This window comes from Mus pahari, chromosome 6, assembly GCF_900095145.1.
Source record: "Mus pahari chromosome 6, PAHARI_EIJ_v1.1, whole genome shotgun sequence".
Taxonomy (NCBI): domain Eukaryota; kingdom Metazoa; phylum Chordata; class Mammalia; order Rodentia; family Muridae; genus Mus; species Mus pahari.
Window position 1 is genome coordinate 53,330,031 of NC_034595.1, and position 21,630 is coordinate 53,351,660.

General features: G+C 39.7%; 1 protein-coding gene across 4 annotated transcripts in view; it reads left to right on the top strand.

The window, feature by feature from the left end:
* Positions 1-21,630, top strand: part of Pde4b (phosphodiesterase 4B) — a 524,127-nt gene that overhangs the window by 330,424 nt on the left and 172,073 nt on the right. Inside the window, exon 1 of one of the 4 annotated variants that reach the window (XM_029540327.1) lies at positions 6,716-7,055. The exons of the other annotated variants lie outside the window; for them this stretch is intronic. Coding sequence (XP_029396187.1) covers positions 7,006-7,055 — 50 coding nt within the window. The 5' untranslated portion in view covers positions 6,716-7,005. Of the gene's footprint in view, positions 1-6,715; positions 7,056-21,630 lie in introns of those variants that run through there. 4 annotated transcript variants of the gene reach the window in all.

The window sequence follows — 21,630 nt, forward strand, 5'->3', positions numbered from 1 at the left end:
ACACACACACACACACACACACACACACACTGCACACAAAGATAGTCTGACAATGTGTGGCATATGGAGAGTAGAACATCTCCAGACTCTACTATTAATCATTCAGAACTAGTTACTGAATTCAATAGATGTAATAAACTCTACTAGAGGGTGCATCAGGCTTTGAGTAGCCAGCTAACTGCCCACTTTTCCATAGCTACAAATTTCCATTTGCTTGCAGCCTGTACTGACTTCTGGTCATAGTATGTGGGTAAGGTGATGAGGGCATTAAATAAACCAATGAAAGAATTAAGGATTGTGAATTTTTAGGACAAAAGTCAATGAGCTAGCTATTATGTTTACAATAAGCCAACCCAACATGATCTGAAGTCAGTTGTCTCATCTTGATTATGGACAGGTCATTGCCATCTCCTGAGCTGAGCTGTCATCGTTGCTTACTCCTTCCCTACATTTTACTTACTACACTGTTGAACACAGTGTAAGACAAATCCTCTGTCAGACTCATCTGAGAAATAGAAACAGCAATACTGTCTCAAAAGGTCCTTCTAGCAGTAGATAAGGCTTACAAGTCACTAAGATCCCAAAGAACTGTGATGCCAGGCATAAAGACTGATACGGCAGGTTTTGTTGAAACTGATGCTTTGCCTGAACATCAGTTTCCTTAATCATACAAAGGAAATACATATACTTTTATCACAAGATTGTGGTGGCAGCTAAATATGCAAGGAAGTTTTTTTTTTTGAAATTCTAAAATCGGATTTAATAATTCTATTTTTAATTGCTTGTTTATTTGTATAAAATTCTATAACGATCACAGCCAGCATTATTGCTGCTTTTATTATTTGTAAGTAAAATGGCACAGATCCTGAGATGGCTTACAAGCAAAACCAAATAATCAGATTATGTTCAGAAGCTCAACATTTATTATAATATACTTCAGCCAATTATGTCATGTCTTTAAAAAATTATTTATTTACTTACTTATTTATTTAACGTATATGAGTACACTGTTGCTATCTTCAGATATACCAGAAAAGGGCATTGGATCCCATTACAGGTGGTTGTGAGCCACATGTGGTTGCTGGGAATTGAACTCAGAACCTCTAGAAGAGCAACCAGTTCTCTTTAACCGATGAGCCATCTCTCTAGCTTCTTAAATTCATGTTTAAGCACTTAAAATTTGTTAGAGAGAAATCAACTTTATGATGTCATTTAACATTAGTAAGTTGAAAAGTTAGTAGCATAAACCAGTGCTGTCCTAATTAAACTATTGCCAGCTGCTCTGGGCCAGGCTGTACAGGTCCCCACTGGTACTGCAAGAGGTACCGCAGTCACCTTTCTTTGGAGCCGCTTGTTCAGGAAAGTCTGTTGGTTGGTGAGGGGCAACCACGCCTGAATCCAAGATCTGTGCATAGAACCTGTTGGAACAGAAAAGTCAAAAAGAACCATTTGTACATACACTCCTGAAATAAAGTTTTCTCTTTGCCAAGCCTAAGGATTCTCCAGTATTGCTTTGGAAGGGACCAAGAACCACTGTTACAGGACGTGAGGTTTACTATACAAGAAACAGCAGTCAGTGCTCACATGTAACAGCTGACAAGGGGATACTCAGGGCTAAGTCACACCTCTCAGGGGGTACTCAGGGCTAAGTCACACCTCTCAGACCGATTTCCTTTGAGTCACTGCCATGATATTTAACTGCAGCCATGAAAACTTGTGAACTACTTCCTTAGGTTCAGTTTTTATTTTAAAATGAGAACAAAATCATCCTTACTTCAGAGGAGTATTTAGAAGACACACACACACACACACACACACACATAAATGTTGAATATATATATATCTATATATATATATATTGTTGTAACATTTAGTGAGAGATGCAAGCCAGAGGTGACTCATTTTGCTAAGACTGACACTGGAGAGCCATTAGGTTTCTCTCAGGAAACTCAAAGGACATTTTTCTTTCTTCAGTTGCACAAATTAAACTAAATCAATTTCACTGTTAAAGAACTTATATTGCAGACACCAAGAAATGCATACAGCCTCTTCCACACATATCAGAAAATAAATAAAAATACAAAGGGGCTGGACAATATTTCAAAAATAAGATCAACACACAAAATCAAATGTAAGGCATCATGTATGTATGCATGAGTAATGTACAACTTGGAAATTAAATTAAAGTAATTATATTAGCAATGGCATCAAGAAGAAAGTACTTCAAAATAAAATTTCCATGAACATGCAAAGCTTCTATGCTGTAAACACTTTCAAAATGTTCTAAAAGTGCTAAGTGGAAAAGCATCCAAATATACACTAAAGAAAAGAAAGATCAACTAGACTTAACTAAAATCAAAAATTATATACTTTCTTTGCATCTAAGAATATTATTTTATAACTAAAAAGACAAAAATAGACTTTTTAAAAACAACTGAAAAGGCAAAGAATGGGAGAAAATACAAGTAAATCATGTACCTGTGAAGCGTTTCCTTCCAGAATATACCAGCAGCTGCTATAGATCTGCAGTAAGACTCTACATCACCCAGTCTTTTAAAACAAGAAAATAAATACATATTTGTTTTCTTTGAGGTTTCTGTTTCTTCATCTTACAGTGTTATGGATCAACCTAACAGTCTTGTACTAATTATGCCAGGACGCTATCACAACTACACCCCAGGCCTTCGGCAGAAAATTTGAGTCTTCATTTCTCCAAAGAGGATATATAAGTGGCCAACACCCAACAAAATGTGCTGGATATTACTAACTTTCTGGGATATGCAAACCAAAACCACAATGAGCTGACCACTTTACACCCCCTCAAATGTCTATCACTAAAATGGCAGACAATAGCATATGTTCGAGAAGAGACTAAGAAATTAGAACTCACATTGTGGTTGGGAAAGTTACAGTTTTTTAAAACATTAGACAAGTTATGATACAACCTCGTGACTTCATTCTGAAATTCATCAAGCAAAACTGAAAATGTGCATTTGTACAAATACTTATATATGAGTGAATTTATAGAAGCTATATTCATTAATAATAGCTTAAGAAATTGAAGCAAGGCCAATGTCAGTCAACACAAGCAAAATGAGATATATCCACAGGAGGTACTTTTCATAATAAAAAGCAATGAAACTCTTATGCATATTACAATATGAGTGAAGCTCTATGTTGAGAGAGAAACCACATATTGTACATGACAATTTTCCTAGATTCATTTCTGTTGCTATGATAAAATATCCTGGCAAAAAGGAACACAAGGGAGTAAGTTTTTCACTCTGCTTTTCACTTCCAGGTCAGAGCTCATTGTGGGGAAGTCTAGCCAGGAGTTGTGTATTCACAGTTAAGAGCAAACAGAAGTGAACACCTGTGTGTGTGTGTGTGTGTGTGTGTGCTTGCATACTTGTGCTCAGCTAAATTTCTCTGTTACATAGTTCAGTACCTTTGCACAGGGAAGGGTACTGCTCACAGTAGGATGAATCTTCCTACATTCATAAGTTTAAGGTAGACAGACCCACAGGTCAACATCATGTAAATAATCTTTTATTGAGACTCTTCCAACGCTATTCTTGACTGTGTTAAATTGACAATTAGAATGAACCATTATAACAATGTTGTATATAGACAATATGTGTGACATATACAAGTATTATGTATAGTATATATGCATACTGTATGCTTTAATATATGTGATCTGTTTAGGATAGGCAAAGCACTGAGACAAAAAAAATTAATGTTTACAAGGAGGTATAGGTAATGATGGATAGAAATTTGATATCTTTAGGGATGAGGACAATATTAAGAAATTTGATAGTGGTGACCAGTGCATTATTGTATTTTCACTGTAATTGAACACTTTATAAAGATGTATTGTTCAGCAAGTGAACCATATTTTAAGGTATTTTAAAAAAAAAAAAAAAAAAAGGAGTGCAGGATTTTTTGTTAATCCCTCTAAACTGCAAAAGAAAATAAGGCTGTATTTTCTTTCTTTCTTTCTTTTTTATTTATTTATTTATTTATTTATTTATTTATTTATTATATGTAAGTACACTGTAGCTGTCTTCAGCCAGAAGAGGGCGTCAGATCTTGTTACGGATGATCATGAGCCACCATGTGGTTGCTGGGATTTGAACTCCAGACCTTTGGAAGAGCAGTTGGGTGCTCTTACCCACTGAGCCATCTCACCAGCCCCCTTTCTTTCTTTTTAATCCTCTTTTCAAGAGTAAAATCTTAGCCACGCTTCATCTTTAAAAACTTCTTGTCAGAGATTCCCAGGTGGCCTTTGTAAATTTATCGCTCTTTACCTACCCCAAAGCAATCTGTCAGATGCGTTCAGAAGTCACCTTGCCATCTGGTAAGTGACCAGAGCCTCGGTCACCAGGGTCTTCTTCCTTTTTATTGCTCAATGGTCGTGTGGATTGATTGCCTTACCACCAGGGAGTATAAAGCCCTTCCCTCCAAGAGTTGTTCTTGGCCAGGGAAGATGGCTTTGTGGGTAAAGAGCCTGCTGCACAAGTTTGAGGACCTGGATTTGGATCCCAGCATCCATGTAAAAGCGTCACACAGTAGCATAGGTTTTATAGCTCCAGTGCTGGGGGAAAAGAAACAGGTGGATCCCTGCAGCTCACTGGCTAGTCATATAAACAAAATGATGACATTCCAGGTTTAGTGAGAAACCTTTTCCTCAAAAAAAAAAAAAAAAAAATCACAGAAGATCCCTGACAATGTGATCTGGCTTCCATGTGTATTAACATGAATGTGGGTATATATCATTCTGGGCACAAGTTATCCTGGCCTAAACTATCGCCTTCACAAATATCACTTGCATTTAACCATAAATTAAGCCAACTGTCTTCTCTTCTTGTTACCCATAAACCTATGGACCGGTATTCATTTTAATTTATGAATGAATTTTTCAGCAAACATTTATTGAGTACCTCCATTATACTAGGCAATAAAGTAGACCCTGCCAGTTAAGCAGCGAAAGGATGATAGTCTCTTTTGAAGTGTCCCTGTGCAATGATACTAATGTGATGAATATTAAGTTATACATTAGTGACAGAGACTGCGAGGGATGACGCAGTAGAGCGCAGAAGCAGGAAGGCCAGGCACAGCCTCTGTAAGACGTTGACATTAGAGCAATGACCTGAGAGGGACTCGTGAGTGGGCGCTCACTCTGAGACGTTGCTTTCTCTTGGTTGGGCAAGTTTGTTGCTGGTGGGCTCTATGCCAGCAGAGCTCTCATTGTAGCCTACGCTGGCCTTGAACTCACTTCAAATCCTCCAGCTTCAAACACATGAGTACTGAGATTCTAGATGTGTGCCATGACTCCTCGCTGAGAAGAGCCTTACAAAAAAATAAAACTTAAGGAAACGGACACTGAAAATTTTCGTGCAGAAGAATTCCTGGCATGACAGGAACAGCAAAAGCCCCTGGCTGAGCACGTGAAAGAGGGGCCAGAGAGACGCTCATACCTGGGACTTGAGCTTATGGTGACTTTGGTTCTGATTTGGGACATAGTGGAGATGAGCTGCGGAGTTCTGACTGGTGGATAATCTGTGATCTGGGTTTTCAATTAATTTTCTGGATGTTATTCTGAAAGCATAAATGGAAGGACAGAAGAGCAAAGTCCAATTAGCAAAGACCAAAAGGTCGACCTTCTTACATACACACATGATACATACTTGCATACATACATGATACATACGTGTATACATACATATGTATGCCAGTTGTTGCCATCACAAAAATGTGTTTGTTCCTAAGGTCAGCTTCGCTGGGGCATAATGAGGGAGAGGAAGCAAAGAGGTGGGAGTAAACCTGAAATAAACCGGGTAACCCTCCCAGGAACATGGATTCAGCTAAAATACCCTGTAATCGGGATGTCAGATGTAGATAAATAAGAATAAAGCCCACAGCGAAACACAAAGGTGACTCCACATAAGCCTGCCTTTTTCATTTGACTGAAGATTGCTGTTGCTAGTAAAATAATAACCATATTTTACCCAGGATCCAGAACACTGGCACCCCTGACTTCCCTCTTTAATGTCTTTTGGGTACGTTTACCCCCTTAGTTCCTTGAGGCAATCTAAAGGTCTTTGAATCTCTTCCTGCTATGCTAAGTTAATGGTGATCCCGTGCCTTGAGAGATCATTGCATCTATGGAGAGACCAAGCTTCCTGGGCCAAGAGTTGAAGTTTAAATGCACACCGGCATGCTGAGAGCAGTCAGGAGAGCCCACCGAAGCCTGAAAGTTGAATTCATTATTCCAGTCTCACTGTTATTTCTTTGTGTAACACAGACATTTTCTTTGCTCCATAATCCTCTGCAATGAAAAGGACTTAAAAATCTCTCCAGGGTTTTTCCGTGGCTGTAGTCTAACATATGTAAGGAAATCTGACCCCTTGTGTTAGGTGTTCTCGCGGCCGTGTTCTGAATGGGCTAAACAATGCAGAACGAGTCAGACAGGAGGTTCAATAGCTCAAAAAGCAATGCAAAGGGTGGAAAGAGAAGAGAGTTCATTTGATTAATGTGAGCACTGTGAACTTCGGCTAAAAGGAAACCCCCCAGTAAGCTGACATAGCACCAGGCATGGAAGAGAAAATACAGAGCAAGGGACAAAATGAATACTGTTTAAAGGGGTGGTTTTCTGCAGTTTCGGATACTCAAAATCTTTGCTTCTCTGAGGTAAACTGCACGCAGTGCTACACACCCCACGGGAGGCTCTCATGCTGATTTGGCTGCACGTCAATTTTCTCATCTGATTTCTAAAGGAAGCTACTTGCGATGGTCCTCTGCAACCTCGTGTGTCGATTGCTAAGTCATTGCTACTCACACTGGAATGATCTCTACTCCGCAATGGAGAGTGGCATGCCATCAGAGAGAAAGATGAACGGACAAAGAGCTCTGTAGAAACTCTGGCAGCCAGCGAGAACCCAGAGAGACGCGTGGAGATGAGCTAAGTTGCTGAGCGGTGGGCTGACAGTGTACCGGTTCAGGATGTTGCACGTGAACGACTTGCCTCCTCCCAGGAGACATTCGTGGATATGGTAGGTGTTGCTGTAGCCACAAACCTGACCTGACACTTCGCAAGCAGAACTGGGAGGTGGCTTCACGCTTAAACACGAGTAATGAGAAATTTCAAATAAGCAGATGCTAGGGGCAATGTGAGCTTTGTAAGATTAATCAATGTTTGGAGCTTGGTGAAAGTTCTATTACTTTTATCAGATAGTAAAAGTTCTTTCCTTTCTGACTGGTTTTTTTTTTTTTTAATTTCAGAAATATAGAATAAATTGAGTGAAGTTTTTATATAATTATAAGTAATCTGCTTATTCAAGCCAGATTGATATTTGTGAATATTAATTTTTCATGAAGTTTAAAATAGGACTTTATTTGAAAATCTTTCATCTATTAAGCCCTTACATAGAAGGTAATGAGCAGTTATTATAAAACTGTAAAGGTTTTTAAAGCCATGCCTAAATACATATTTTATGTGGTTCATGGATTACGTTTTTAATCTTGTACTTTTTGTTTATTTATTTTGGCAGTACAGGGGATGGAACCTAGGCCCTCCCACATGCTAAGCAAGCCACTAGTGTGCTACAACCAACCACTAATCGCGTGCCCCTGAGCTATAAAAGAGACTTACGTTAGTTTTCCCTCTTTAAAAAAAAAAAAAAAAATATATATATATATATATATATATATATATATATATATATCTGCTATCTCTGAACTGCAACTCCATTTTGAGGGCTAATGGCTTTAAGAAATATGGACTTCCAGGTGGGCGAGGGACAAAATTATCACCGAGCAGAACCAAGCAGATACTTGTTGTTTGGATATGAATGATTTGTGCCATCGCACAGTTCCAGATTCATGTACTCCCATGGAATTTGTACATATATTTTAAGCCTGAGCATTGCTTACAGTGATTCTAGAACATAGAAAGGACGGTTGGCACAGTGGCTTACACAGTATCTGGTGTGGCACTCATTAGTGCATTCACTTTTCAGCAACACTGATGAGCACATACAGAAGTCTCAGCACTCCAACTCCTCATTTTGAACATAATTAGTCCTCATATGTCCAACCACAATTTTTCCCAATAACATTATTTTTCTTTTTTTCCTTTTTTTTTTTAGAATTTAAGAGACATGCAAGGAAAAGGAACTTAGAATTCTTATTATTCCCCCCAAATGCTTAATTTTAATGGGATCAAAAAAATTGGCTATTTTCTTCTCATTGTAATATATGCGTCTGACCATGATCTTTAAATGAGATATAGATGTACTTAGCACAGAATCTGGTCCAAAGAGCTCAACATATACTATCTACCTATTTCTGTCTCCTTTATGTTATCTGTCTCCTTTATGTTGGTTTAAGATGGTCAAAGCAATGGTCAAAGGCAGAACACAGCTCTTTGACTCATGGCGGGTTTCCATTCTTCCAGAACAGTGCTGTGTGAACAATATAAGTGTAATTTCTAGCGAGTGAACTTATTTTAAGAAGGGAAAGGTTGGATTAAGCTTTCTTTGATCACAAACCCTCTTTGGGGATGAAGTGCCTTTGGAAGGTAACTGGGAGTCGCAGTTGGGAGAGTAGGATCCCATTACAATGAGACAAGATGAACCTGACCCATAAAGCAGGAAAGTCAAGCTCTTTGCTTGACAGCTTGGGTGGGGGAGAACTTCAGTTTTCTTGGCTGTAAATGAGCTTCCAGGCCTTGCCTTAAAGTCTTGTGAAGACTGGGGAATGATAGGAAGAGCCATTGCATGTCCTGGTACAAATGAAACACTCCAAATGCCAGTTCATATTAAAAACAAAAAATAATTTGGGTATGATGTGTTTGATGGTGGCATTTAAATGAGATGTCAATGTATTTAGTGCAGAATTTGGTCCAAGGAACTCAGTGTAGATTAGTGATCCCTGTTTTGTCTAGGTTACATTATCTGAAAGTTGGTTAACATTGTTGAACATTCTTATCTTTTTAGCTCTAATGTACTGTACAATTCAACTTTTGAAATTTTTCATTTATCTCTCAAAATGGTTTGATTTACTCTTCTTTCCAATACATGTTTTTTGAGCACTTATTATTTATCAGATACTGTGTTGGGTTTCTGGAAATGAAAGTTGTTTAGCTAGCAGAGAGGATGAATCCAAAAATAAATGAATATTACTGCTACAACAGTAATACAGGTATGCATGTTTTGCCTTCCCAACACAGATGTGCCTGAGTCCAATAGGGTCATAAAAGAACTTACTCATGACTAGAATATTGATGGATAAGTAAGCTATAGGTAAACGGAAAATTGCCAGACAGTCCAGATATAGCAGAGCCAGATTTACTTGGGGGGTTGGGGTGCAGGTGTAAAGAATACTGCTGTCCTGCTGTCCCAAGCCACAAGTAGACAGGGATTCTGGAGACAACAATGAACAGGGAGACCAAGCTGGCTGAACAGCTTCAGTTTAGTTCCGAGAGCCATGAGGAGCCCACAAGTGTATTCAAGCAGGAATGGATGCAGCTCAATGAGACACCAGCCTGGAGGCGGAGGCTACTTAAGGTGGTTTCTATGGAACCCAGGGGTACTTCCAAAGAAATAGAGTTGTGTTCTATTTTAACAGGGCAAAATTTAGACATGTGCTGCTAAGCCCACAAGAGTCTGCTTGCCTTTCTCTGTAGTGTTTGAGGTATAGCAATGGCAAGTTGGAAACGGGATCACAATTATACTGCTGAATTAAAAGTGGGAAAATATTTTCAAATTTTGACAGTGGAAGGTGTAGAAACCTACATAAGAAACTTTGTTAACTTTCTACACTTAGTGACTGGTCTCCTTTTATATAATCGCTTAAGAGTTGAGTGAATTTATCCCAGTTGAACCTATTTGACTTACATAGCTTTTAAAGTTAGTCTATCTATGTGGGTTTTTTTTTATATTGAACTACAACTAATAACAACTTCAGATGACAAATGAAACTGCACTTTTGCTTTTTCACTTACATGCACATCAATTAATTCTATGTCAATAATCATTCTAATACTCTCCAGGAACGAGACTTTAAAGAGATCTCAGAAGGAATCCTTCAATAACGGGAGTCATGTGCACAGTGCAGTGCACCCCATTTGTTAATTTCATAGTCAACTCCTTTGTCCTGTGCTACTTCTTAAAGTGGGTTGCACCTACATTTAGAATATCCAATAGGCCAGAGGATGGGATTAACTGAGTACCATACGAACATACCATCCACATACAAACCAAGTTACTAATTTGTTGACATTACCAGAAATGAGTAAATATTTACTCTTTAAACTAAGAGAAAATCCATGGAACCTGACAAAATGTATTTACCACTGCTCAACTCTAAGCAGAAGCTAATGGTCAAACCGTGCAGAAGCCAATTCTGGCAACCATTAGGTTATAATTCTGTGTATAGTTCTGTTGTAAAGTGTGGCTTCTCTGTAGCTCATAAATAACCCTTTGCTCTAACAACCTCAGCACCAGGAGAGAAAAAAAAACCCTGAAACTAGGATCCTGTGATGAAGAGAAAAGCCAGTAGATTCTGAATATTCATATAATCTGAATGCCCTATCCTTTGCTGAAAGGCACTGGCAGGTACAGACAAAATAAAAATTCATTTCAACTAAGAGCTAATTTATTTGTAGATGCCCAAGATGATTCCGTTTGGTGCTATAGATAATATCCTCCTCCTGAGACATTAGCTATCCACAAAAGGAGCAGAAGGAAGTGCCTGCAATCCTGCTTCCATGACAAATGAAAGTGCACGTGATGCTTGAAGAACTACATTTGTATTTTCTTCTTTAGCTACTTAACGGAATTTCCCAGAGCCCACTTAAGTGGAACGTGCACTTACGTCAACCATCTATCATTCTGCTCTGCCTGGAGCTGAGTGCTGTAAAGCATTGGGGCCAGGCAGAAGAAAGAAGTATAAACGCACTCGTTTTGAATAGGGGACAGAAAAACAAACCTTATGAGATTAACTCCCCTGAAGAATCATGCAAAAGACTTTTTCTCAGCAGACAAAAGAGCAAGAAGGAATTTGTTCTTACTCAGTCTGAAAGGTACCTAGGACTTCTAAGCTGGTTAAAACAGATGGCTCGGGAAATTATCCTCCGAGTTGACTGCAGAGAGGGATGTGGGGATGTTAGCTTGCTTCTAAGACCTTCCTCCCTGTGGGAGATACAGCTTCTTCTTTGCTGCACAGTTGAAATAAATAAGGGCAAAGTTCCTCAAGCTGACTGTAACCAAGATCCCCAAGACTGGAGGTCAACTGGCAAAGCATTAGCACATCTGAGAGTGATTTTGAGAGCTCTGCCTATAAAACCACAGGCCTGGCAGGTCTTGCTCTCAGTGCTGGTTAAAGGCTGCAGGTCCATCCACTTTTGGACCACTCCTGCCTGAAATGTAGTTTCATGGAGGAAGTACTATTGGGCCAATCGCTGTCAGTCTGAGGGTTAAAACCCCCTATTTAGGATAGCACTGGCATTTAATTTTCTCATGATCTTTAGAAGGCTGGAGGAAGTAAACTTCTTGCCTATGCTCTACTGATCCAAATGATATCATAGATGAAATTAAGCATTTGAAAAGGCAATCAAGCCATAAAAATGTATTCATCGATCACTTTATTGGTTTGTTGTGTCAATAACTAAAAGTGAATTTTTGAATTGTCATGACTGTCACATCGTCTTCAGGAAAGCAGCACTAAAGTATTTCATGCAAATTAACTCAACTGCGAGCTGAATATTACTTAAATTCATGAATGATTCAGTGTAGGTGGTATGCAAAGACGTATCCTAGTCACAGCTCCCCTCACAGTTAATTACTCTTTTCTTTATGCTAGAAACCGCATTCCTTCACTAATTGACATATTGAGGTTGCTCCTCTGTCAGGCTTGTGGCCAATGGCCCCAGTGATGGGTCACTTAGTGAGGATCCATCCTTGCTCTATCCCTGTCCAGGAGGTCCTGTACTCTAGTGGGTGACATAGATAACTGCCAAGACAATGACTGGAGAAAGACCATAGAAGAGCTGTGCATAAAGCTCCTTGGAGCCCAATAGCGAGCTAGAGGCTTCACAGAGGAGGTGCCATTTGTACTCCACATCTCTGGGGGCTGAGTGTGAGGGAGGCCCTTTAGATAGACACAGACAGAAAAGGGCATGGCTGACTCTCACCAAGATAAAGCCTACAGAATGGCTTCTATATTTTATTTATGCATGTTTCCACACCTCCCATATTACTCACTGCAGTGAAATGGAAGGTGAGCTCTATGAGAGATAGATTATTTTTTCCAGACTTGCTAACTGGCATGTGGATATAGATATGAGGTATAGATGGTACAGGCAGATGTATCTATATGTACACAAATATACTTAGACTAACATTAGCACATAACAAGTACTCATCAAATACTTAACCTAATAACTGTGCATGTAGGTGTGTAGTAATTGTATGACTTGAAGTGTACTCATATCCAGAAATTTCAGTGACTTTGTCCATATAGCATACAATGAACCTAGGTCTTTCACCCTCTTACCCTCGAAACATTTAGCCTGAAGGATGGCTTACTTGTAAATTAAGATGGCATTACTTTATTTAAGCCAACAGCAGCAAAGTTTCCAAGCACTAAAATTTCTGGTTGGTTCTGAATAGTATTGTAAACTACAGTCAGAACATGGCAGCCTAGCGCTGTGTCTATCACACATGTAGTAAATATTCAGGCTCTGTGACATTTTAGAAGCTTCAGCTCAAGGCCGTTGGTATTTTATTGATTCCAAGTAATCAATCAAAACAAGGCTCCCACAGTGCCCCACAATCTTTAAAAGGTGGGTGTTGTAATGGCTCACAAGCTAGATGAAGCTTCATAGTAGTCCACAGGAGAGTCAGTAGGCAGCATTTTCCAGTGAAAACCCCGTAATATTTCAGTCCCTTTTCAAAAATCACTTTCTAAGACAGGACACATCTTAGAGTTGGAACTATAATTCAAATATTAAAGTACTATAATCTTTTGTCACAATGGCAATTATTTCTTTTTTACAAGGGCATTAAAAGCATGCTGTGTGTGTGTGTGTGTGTGTGTGTGTGTGTACACATGCATATATGTGTCTTATATATTACTTAGAAAAAGTCTTGGATATGGAGCATAGTGAGAAATCACCCTTTGATCATTTCCCCTTTCTCTCTTTAACAAACTCGAAATCAATGAAAAATATGTGTGTGTGTGTGTGTGTGTGTGTGTGTGTGTGTGTGTATATATATATATATATATATATATATAAAATATTTACCTTTATCAGGGTAACATACCTTATGTACACTGATCTGTTCTTCATGAGAAACTGTTTAATGGGTGTCCCTATCTCTGTATTACAGATGAGGTTTTGATGATGTTAATTTTCCTGGAACACACACTGAGCAAAATCTGAATGAAAATTCAGTTCTGCATGGCTCCAAAATGCTTGCTCTTTCAGCATGTGTGAAATGCAATTTGCATAATTACTGATTTCTTGGTAATAATTTTAACTTTTAAGTCATCATTTATAGGCATATAAATATTTAAACTTTAGTTAATGAGTATATTTACATTCCTTTGTGACCTTTATAAACAGAAAACATTTATTACCCAGTTTGTTGATGACTAATGATCTTGTCTAAAAATATTTTGATTGCCTACAACAGCAGTTAACAAATTTTCATGGTATTTTCATTATGGGCAAGGAGAAATCATATAGACATTGTAGTAAATAAGTGAAGGTACAGCTCTTCTCACTAACTTTCGATAATGAATCTTATATGTTTCAAGACCCAATTGATGGATATCAATCATCTATCAATAAGGATCTCCCTTCATTTAAAGTCATTGATCTGTCAGTGTTCATCAGTCTTGTCATGGAAACTCAACCATCAATGTGAAAGAACTTTCAAATGGAGAATGGAGAAATAGAGAAACAGAGAATGACCAGTGCGTACTTAGATATCAGTGACCCTATTTGTCAGTAGACAGTGGAGAGTACACAACATGGATAGCAATACAACACAATGAAGGTAAGAAATATATTTTAGGTGGAGAAGTCCCAGTAGCATGGATTAGAAAAGAAAGTCTTTCTATGGACAAAAGGAGTACTCTACAGTGTCTGATCATTAAGTAGAAAATGTAATTATAAGGGAAAAGGTATTCTAAAACATAGACACTTAACAAGTATAAGTTGGAATCTATAATGTCTAGGGTGGTACGACTGACAATCAATATTTGCTAAATGAATAACTAAATAAATAACCCAAGACATTCAGCTCATTTGGATTAGTCTAGCTTCAACAACGGACTAATTGGCTCAATGTGCAGGCTGGGTAGGCTCCTTGCTCTAGCTCTATTGCATTTCTGGTTTGACAGGGTACACAGTGTACTTCTTACAGGGACAGGAAACCCGTAGAATGTGTGCTCTCTGCTTTCAACCCCAACCTCTACCAGGGAAAACCACCGCACCTCCTCCCAACTCTGAGCCGCGGAAGTCAGACCTCATCTTTGTCAATGTGTCTTCAACTCCTCCCCCTCTCTGAACCTCATAATGGAAATTTTTGACATAAGAAAATGTCTGGACTTTGAATCCATTTATTTGAACAAAATTCTGGAACTTGTATTATCCTTTCTCATGGCTCTTAAAGCCAACCAATACCTATCCCCTCAGTGGAGACAATACCCATACCATAGGGTCTAGGGCCAGTGTGTCCTCCGTATCAATCCATCCCTGTTCCATCAAAAGGTAGTTAACGCTTTCTTGATGAGATGGAGCAAGTGAAATCAGGAAGTGATCCTGTCCAGGGATCCATTTAGCATGTTTCAACAACCCCAGGCTATTCTGTGCCTAGGTGAGACAAAGAAATACATAACCTGCAGTTCTTCCTCTGTGGAGCTCAGTCAAACAGGGAGGAAGCAGATGTAAGCAAATACAGCCTGCGGTCTGGTCAGCAACTTCCATGAGAGGAGCTTTTATTCCCAGGAAGTAGCAGGCTGCGATGAGGGAAAGAACAGGAGATATGTGGAAACATGAAATAGGGCAGCAAATTGAGAGACTTGAAAGATGAGTTCACGGGGAATCCTGACTCATACAAGGAAGGGGAAGTTAGGAAATTAATCAAGCTGCATATCAGGTAAGGACTGTTGAGACATGCTAGTAGAGAGGGTTTTTTTTTTTTCCCCCTCCATAAAAGCTTTGTGAAGTCACAGAGGTCTTGGGCAGGAAGCACTGTGTCTAGGTTGGTGATTTACAAGGATGGAGACTAAGCTTAACACAGAAGAAACATGACTAAGGATGCAGCTATAGTCCTTAGTGGTGACATGAAGTAGGGGCCTTGCAGCCAGAAAAGAGGAACCCAGCTCAAGAAAAATCAAAGGGGAAGCATCCTGGTGGCTAGGTAACCTGGGCATTTAGACTGCCGATAGCGCTAGCAAGCTTTGGCAGGCTGCTGGCTCAGAGTTGGTTTCCCACAGCTGTGAAATGGCCTTAATTTGATTATTTTTTTTTCTACTGATAGTGGTGATTAGCTGCAGGAAGTAAGACTAATTCTCATGTTGCTAGCTGAGAGAGAGGGGGAGAGGAAGGGAGGGAAGGAGAGAGAGAGAGAGACAGAGACAGAGAGAGAGACAGATAGAGAGACAGAGACAGAGAGACAGAGAGACAGAGAGACCACTAACACATTACTTGGCACTGAAAGACAGTTATACACAATTTTATGCAAACATCTGAAAACAGCGACGATCACATTCATAGTCCCCAAGGTGTTTTATTTCAGTCCGTTACATTGTGCCGATGCAGTCATTTAAGAATATGTACCTAATAGGAGATGGGATTGCTATACAGGCACATCTATTAGCTCTCTATACCTGTCCGAATACTATTATGCTGAAAGCATAAATGAAGAATCCAGTAGTGGATCAGTTAAAAGGCTCAGCTGCATTAAATTGTCTGTTTCACAGACAAGTTCATGAAAGAGTGTTTAAAAGGAAATTTATTTGTTTCAATCCAAATAATAAAGAGCACTTTAGATCCCTGCCATGAGTAAACATGACCCATTTGGCAAGGTGTTTTGTCATTTTCCATTGTCCCTAACCCAAACTCTGGTGCTGACACTTAAGCACATGCCCTCTTATTTGCTCCTCACTAAAAATCCAAGTGGCTTTTCATTATTTTGGAGGGAAGGAGGGGGAGTCTGTTATTAGGTCTGTTTTTTGTCCTGTGTGATATTAACTGAGAAGATAGCATGGGAGTGGACATCAAGGGTCTGAGGATAAAAGGTGGCTGCTGAAGAGCATTTCCTGCTACCCTTGGCCACTTAGGCATTCCCCACCAGTGGCTTTAGATTCAGTTTGTTTGCTACATAACCCTGAAGCTGACATTCATGCCTTCTGCATATCTATGCACACGTTTCTCTCCATTCCATGTTGTATGCACATGAATACTAACATCTGCCAGCGAGCTCCCCAGGTAGAAGGGCAAGCGGGGCTGCTGTGGGCTCTGGACCCATTTCCCTGATGAAAATATTCTATGCCTAGCGATCATAAGAATCTTTGAAAAGAAACGGAAACCCTGCCTGCGGGGTTTTTTATTATGTTATGTTTACTGGGGGGGGAGCATTAGGTTATCTTTAGTAGTTTAAGACGCTTTGTTTTTAAAAATAGAGAAGAAAATATTAGAGACCCCTTTTTAAAACTATATCAATGTGTTGTACATTTTCTGCTTCCAATTAGCTATTGTGTGATCAAATATGAAAAATTATTCCTAAGAAGAGAGTTTAACACCAGCAAATAATATGCTGTGTTTATCAACAACAAAAATCAATTGGCTCTTTTATCTTCCTTCTGGTTTTTATTTTGAATGATTGCAAAAACATGTTAATTCGCCAAATGCCAGTTTCCTTTCAGTCAGTTGTCGCAGGGCTTTTGATCCACTGAGTCCTTAAAGGAAAGGTAGACAGTGCGATCTATGTCACTATTTTTTTCTGGCTACTTGACATGTGGACATCTCTTAGACATTTGTCTTTTATTTATGTTTTTGAAACAGGTGGTATTTTTAACGCCTGAATTTTTAAATGCAAACTACAGAATACTCTTAAATAATGTGATAAATGAAACATTAAAGAAAATTGTCCCCATATTTTAATTAAATATTTTAGTGAGCATTCTCCTGCTTAACTCGGTTTTAATTGCATTATTAATTGCCATGAAGAAAATATTCCTAGGGAAAAAAAGCCAAACCAATGTTCTAATTGCAGCTTTTACTGCTTTGCGTGATAAAATGCCTTTGATTGGTGCTGAGCCAGAAGGGCTTGATTTAAGATAATATCTGTCTCGGATGTCACCGTGGGAGAAAAGAATAAAACCTCAGTAGACATGGTGCATTGCAGCTGTCTCTGCTGCTCCAATTTCTCTGTCCCATTGACGTCATTGGGAGGTTTCAGAGCCGCCCAGGGTGTCTAGTAAACCAGCAGGTAAATGGAAGAAAGGAGCAGAAAAATCACTGATTCATGTGCAGCCCTCACTCCAAAGAGGTGGCTGCCCTGTTCGGTCAAATAATGAGCAGAAGTTTTTCCTTCCTTGCACTAAATAAATAAATAAATAAATAAGAAGGAAAGAAAAAGAAATATTCACCAGTTATCCAGAAATGTGGGAAAGCCTCCACCGGGAATGTGAGTTGCATAAGCCATTCTGAAATCAGATTACAGGGCCAGGAGCCACGTTTGCCCTGGGTTCTCAGATGTCATAACCCCTGTCCAGCTTGTCTCTAATCAGGGTATGTGAAGCAGAGAGTGGCCTAGGAAACAGGCTTCCCTGGAGACCGGGCCATTCCAAACAGTCTGGCTAAGCACCAACAACTCTCCTCAGGTGCAGACTCTTCTCAAGAGTACTGAACTCAGGGCTCCCTCCAAAACGACAATAATACTGATTAGAGCTGCAATATTTTCCAGGAAGGGGCTTTTGTTTGGGGACTCTATTGATCAGCTTAATACATTCAATGCATGCTACACTCTAACCCTCAAGACACTTAGCACAGCGAACCTTTCCTAAATCCTGCCACATAGCATTTTTGTGACTTGGCTGAACATTAATGTTAAAATATGATCAGATGCTAATTTTTCATCGGCTGAGCAATTTGGCTGCTGGTGGAAAAACGGGAATGATCTTCATTCTCCTCTTCTCGCTCTCCACCAGCAATCGCAGGGAAGGACTCACAGTCACCTAGTAGATTGCATTTCACAGATGCAGGCGACAAAATTCACGACATCCATTCAAACATAAACTGAGTGCTTTCCGTTCATACGCGGTTTTCACTTTCTAGATAATTTAATTGTCATCTTTTCTAATTCTGTGCCCTACCTTTGGTAGGTATTAAGCACTGGTTGACACGTATGTGGTGCTTTGAGGTAAGATATAAGTAGGGCTTAATTATTGGTCTTCATGAGCGTAGAAAAGTGAGGAAAAGACATGGATCCTCACGTACCTGTATCACCACGACATAAGGCTGGGTGAAGGTATAATATCTGACAGTGAATTTGGATTAAAAGGACATTTCCAAGAACCATTTAAAGATTCCTGAGATTTCTGGAGATAGAGGTAGTAGAATCACCATAGACTAAGTGGTCTATGTGATCTGAGGAACGACATGAAGCGTACAGACACAAAGGCTCTTTTGAAATCACAACTCTGGAATCTAGAGACAGCAAGGCTGGGGTTCTTGGTGGCACCTCTTAAATGCTAGTGTCGGGGATTTTAGAGGTGAAGAAACAGTTACTCGCTTCAGCCAGGAAATGAAACTAGCCTGGGCTTTAGTAGAAATGATTAGGAGTAGTGTGTAAAGCATATAAGAGAGGGAAAAAAAATCACGGTTCCGTGGAAAGCTACGGGGATAAAACCACGGAAATGGGGTCAGAAGAGTTCGTTCGCTCAGTGAAATGTATTATTGAGCATGAGCCGTCTGTCAGACAACGTGTAAGCTTGAGATTCTAACAATTACAGACAAGTTTTCCAAGTCCTTTATTCAGTAAAGGTAGAAACGGGAAGTGGGGCTAAAATTCAGCAAGTGCCTCCAAGGAACACTTAGCGCACAGCACTTAACACAGGGGTTTTGAGTGGAAGAAAATTCAGAGCTGGCCTAGGAGGTTCTGTGCTTGGAAGAACCACGCTAATAACCTTTGGGAAAACACACGTTAGCAGGTGGACCTCCTGTGGCTACTGCAGGGGCTCCTGGCACGTGCTATGTGTGCTTTTCCCGGGGCAACATTGAACGAGCACTGGTTTCCACCAACCGACCAAAGGAATGGTTCCATTCAACTCTAGTTCAGTGAACCGAAGAGCGTAATAGGAGCACAGGTGAAGGGCTGCCTACAAGGACCTAAAGAGGGATTAGCCACAGAACCGCGGAGGAGGGTTATCTACGGGACTACGAACAGCTTACCACGTGACTACTGTGCTGCCTCATTGGCCACTCATGAGCTCCTCATGACTCACGTGACTCATGAGCACTCCCTCCAGGCAATGTTAGTGGGCATGGTCATTTGAGAGTCTCCTGTGGGTAATCGCAGATACTCTGATTTCAAGACAGCAATAGCTTGATGAGCTATAGGAATGGAAGCATCACTGAATATAGATTATTCTCATCATTAGTTGAGAATAGTTGTTTTAGTAGATTCTTATCCATAGCACCATCATTAGCAGATTTTTTTTCCTATTTTACTTATCATTTGGAAAACTTGATTGGAATATATTTATATTCATTGTTTGCTTTTGATAATCTCATAAAAGGTATTTTAAAATAATGTTGTTGGAAGTTTAACCTCCAACAAAATCACTGTATCTTTTTGCCCTGGATTTCTTCCCATATATTATAAAAGAAACTGCATGTGTTATAGGAAGAGCTCTTAACACTTGCAACTAGAGTGCCAGTGCCCAAATATTTCTGTTTAAAAATTGTTGTTTAATGTTTGAGAGTTGTCTTCCTTTTTGCTTAGAATGTAGATTCAGTGGAACAGCCCCTCCCTCCTGGTTCTCTCATCCATCTCCTTAAGACAATATCTTAAGTTTATCTGTTTAAGTGATACTGTCCTCTCTGGCCACAAATCCTTAGAAAGCATGCCTTCTCCTTCATATCTGTAGGTCACAGAGTGGAGCCTCTGTTACATGTTCAGTCCTTAGGAAATATAGGAAATGTCAGTTCACCTGAAGTTAGTTAGCTTCTTTTTTTTCCTCTTTCTTTCTTTCTTTCTTTCTTTCTTTCTTTCTTTCTTTCTTTCTTTCTTTCTTTCTTTCTGGATATTTTCTTTATTTAAAATTCAAATGTTTTCCCCTTCCCAGGTCTCCCCCTATACTACCCACTTCCCCTGCCTCTATGAGGGTGCTTCACCACCCACCCACTCCCATCTTCCTACCCTGGCATTCTCCTACACTGGGGCATTGAACACCCCCAGGCCCAAGGGCCTCCCCTCCCACTGATGTCTAACAAAGCCATCCTCTGCCACATATGTGGCCAGCACCATGGGTTCTTCCATGTATATTCTTTAGTTGGTGGTCCAATCTCCGGAAGCTCTGGGGAGTCTAGCCGACACTGTTGCTTCCTCCATGGGACTGCAAACCCCCTCAGCTCCTTCAGTCCCTTCTCCAAATGCCCCACCTGAACTTTCTTATGGCAATGTAGACATAGGGCTTTCACAGTAATAGGAAAAGGTTTCATTGTCTCCAATAAGAGCCTCTCTGTGCTTTATATCAATGCAAAGGCTGTTTTCTCTTATGACCTCTTTGTGTAACTGCCCAGTGCTGGGATACATGCAATGATAATAGCAGCAGCTGCTACAGTTTACAGATTTTACTGTATGCCATGCTTGTGTGTACCCTATGCTAATAACTCACTGAACCTGGCTCAAGCATCAGCTTATAGATGAAGGAACCAACGGTTGCATTACTTGTCTAAAGTCTCTCAGCTCTTTAAAAAAGACTTGAGAAAGTTGAGGTTAGTCAAGTATTTTCTGTCTCTAAAGCTTACTCATATGGGTAATGGCTAGTTGACACATTGTGAATTCATAAGGCGAAATATGAAATTTTTCTGTGCTAAGAGCTCTGAGGCAATGGTCTCAGAAACAGGATGACTGTCATACACATCTGTCAGTGTGGGAAGCTATCTGATTTTATCATCATAGTATGAAGAGAGCCAAAGGTTTCTATAAGGAATTTGGTGGTTTCTCTAACCTCTTCAACACATGGATATATCTTGAAACATACTCTTTTTTTTTTTTAAGTCTGATTTTGGTCTTGTGCAGTGAAAAATACATTTTATGAAATAGTGACTATGCAGGGAGTCAAAGGCCATGAATTCCATCTCAACTTTGTAGTCCTGAAGCTGGGGGAATCCTAATCTTCCACCCTTCTGGAGCCCATTTCTTAGCTGTTAGCCCAGTGAACTACATGGAAAAAATGTCTTCAGCTCACTTCGCCACATCCCTGCATGTGTCTCTGTTGTGCTTCGATTTGCCACTAAGAAAAAAGAAGCCCATATCTGCTTCATTTGGTGAGCTAAAGACTGTAGTTACCATCTCCATAGAATGACTTATAGGAATTTCTGTG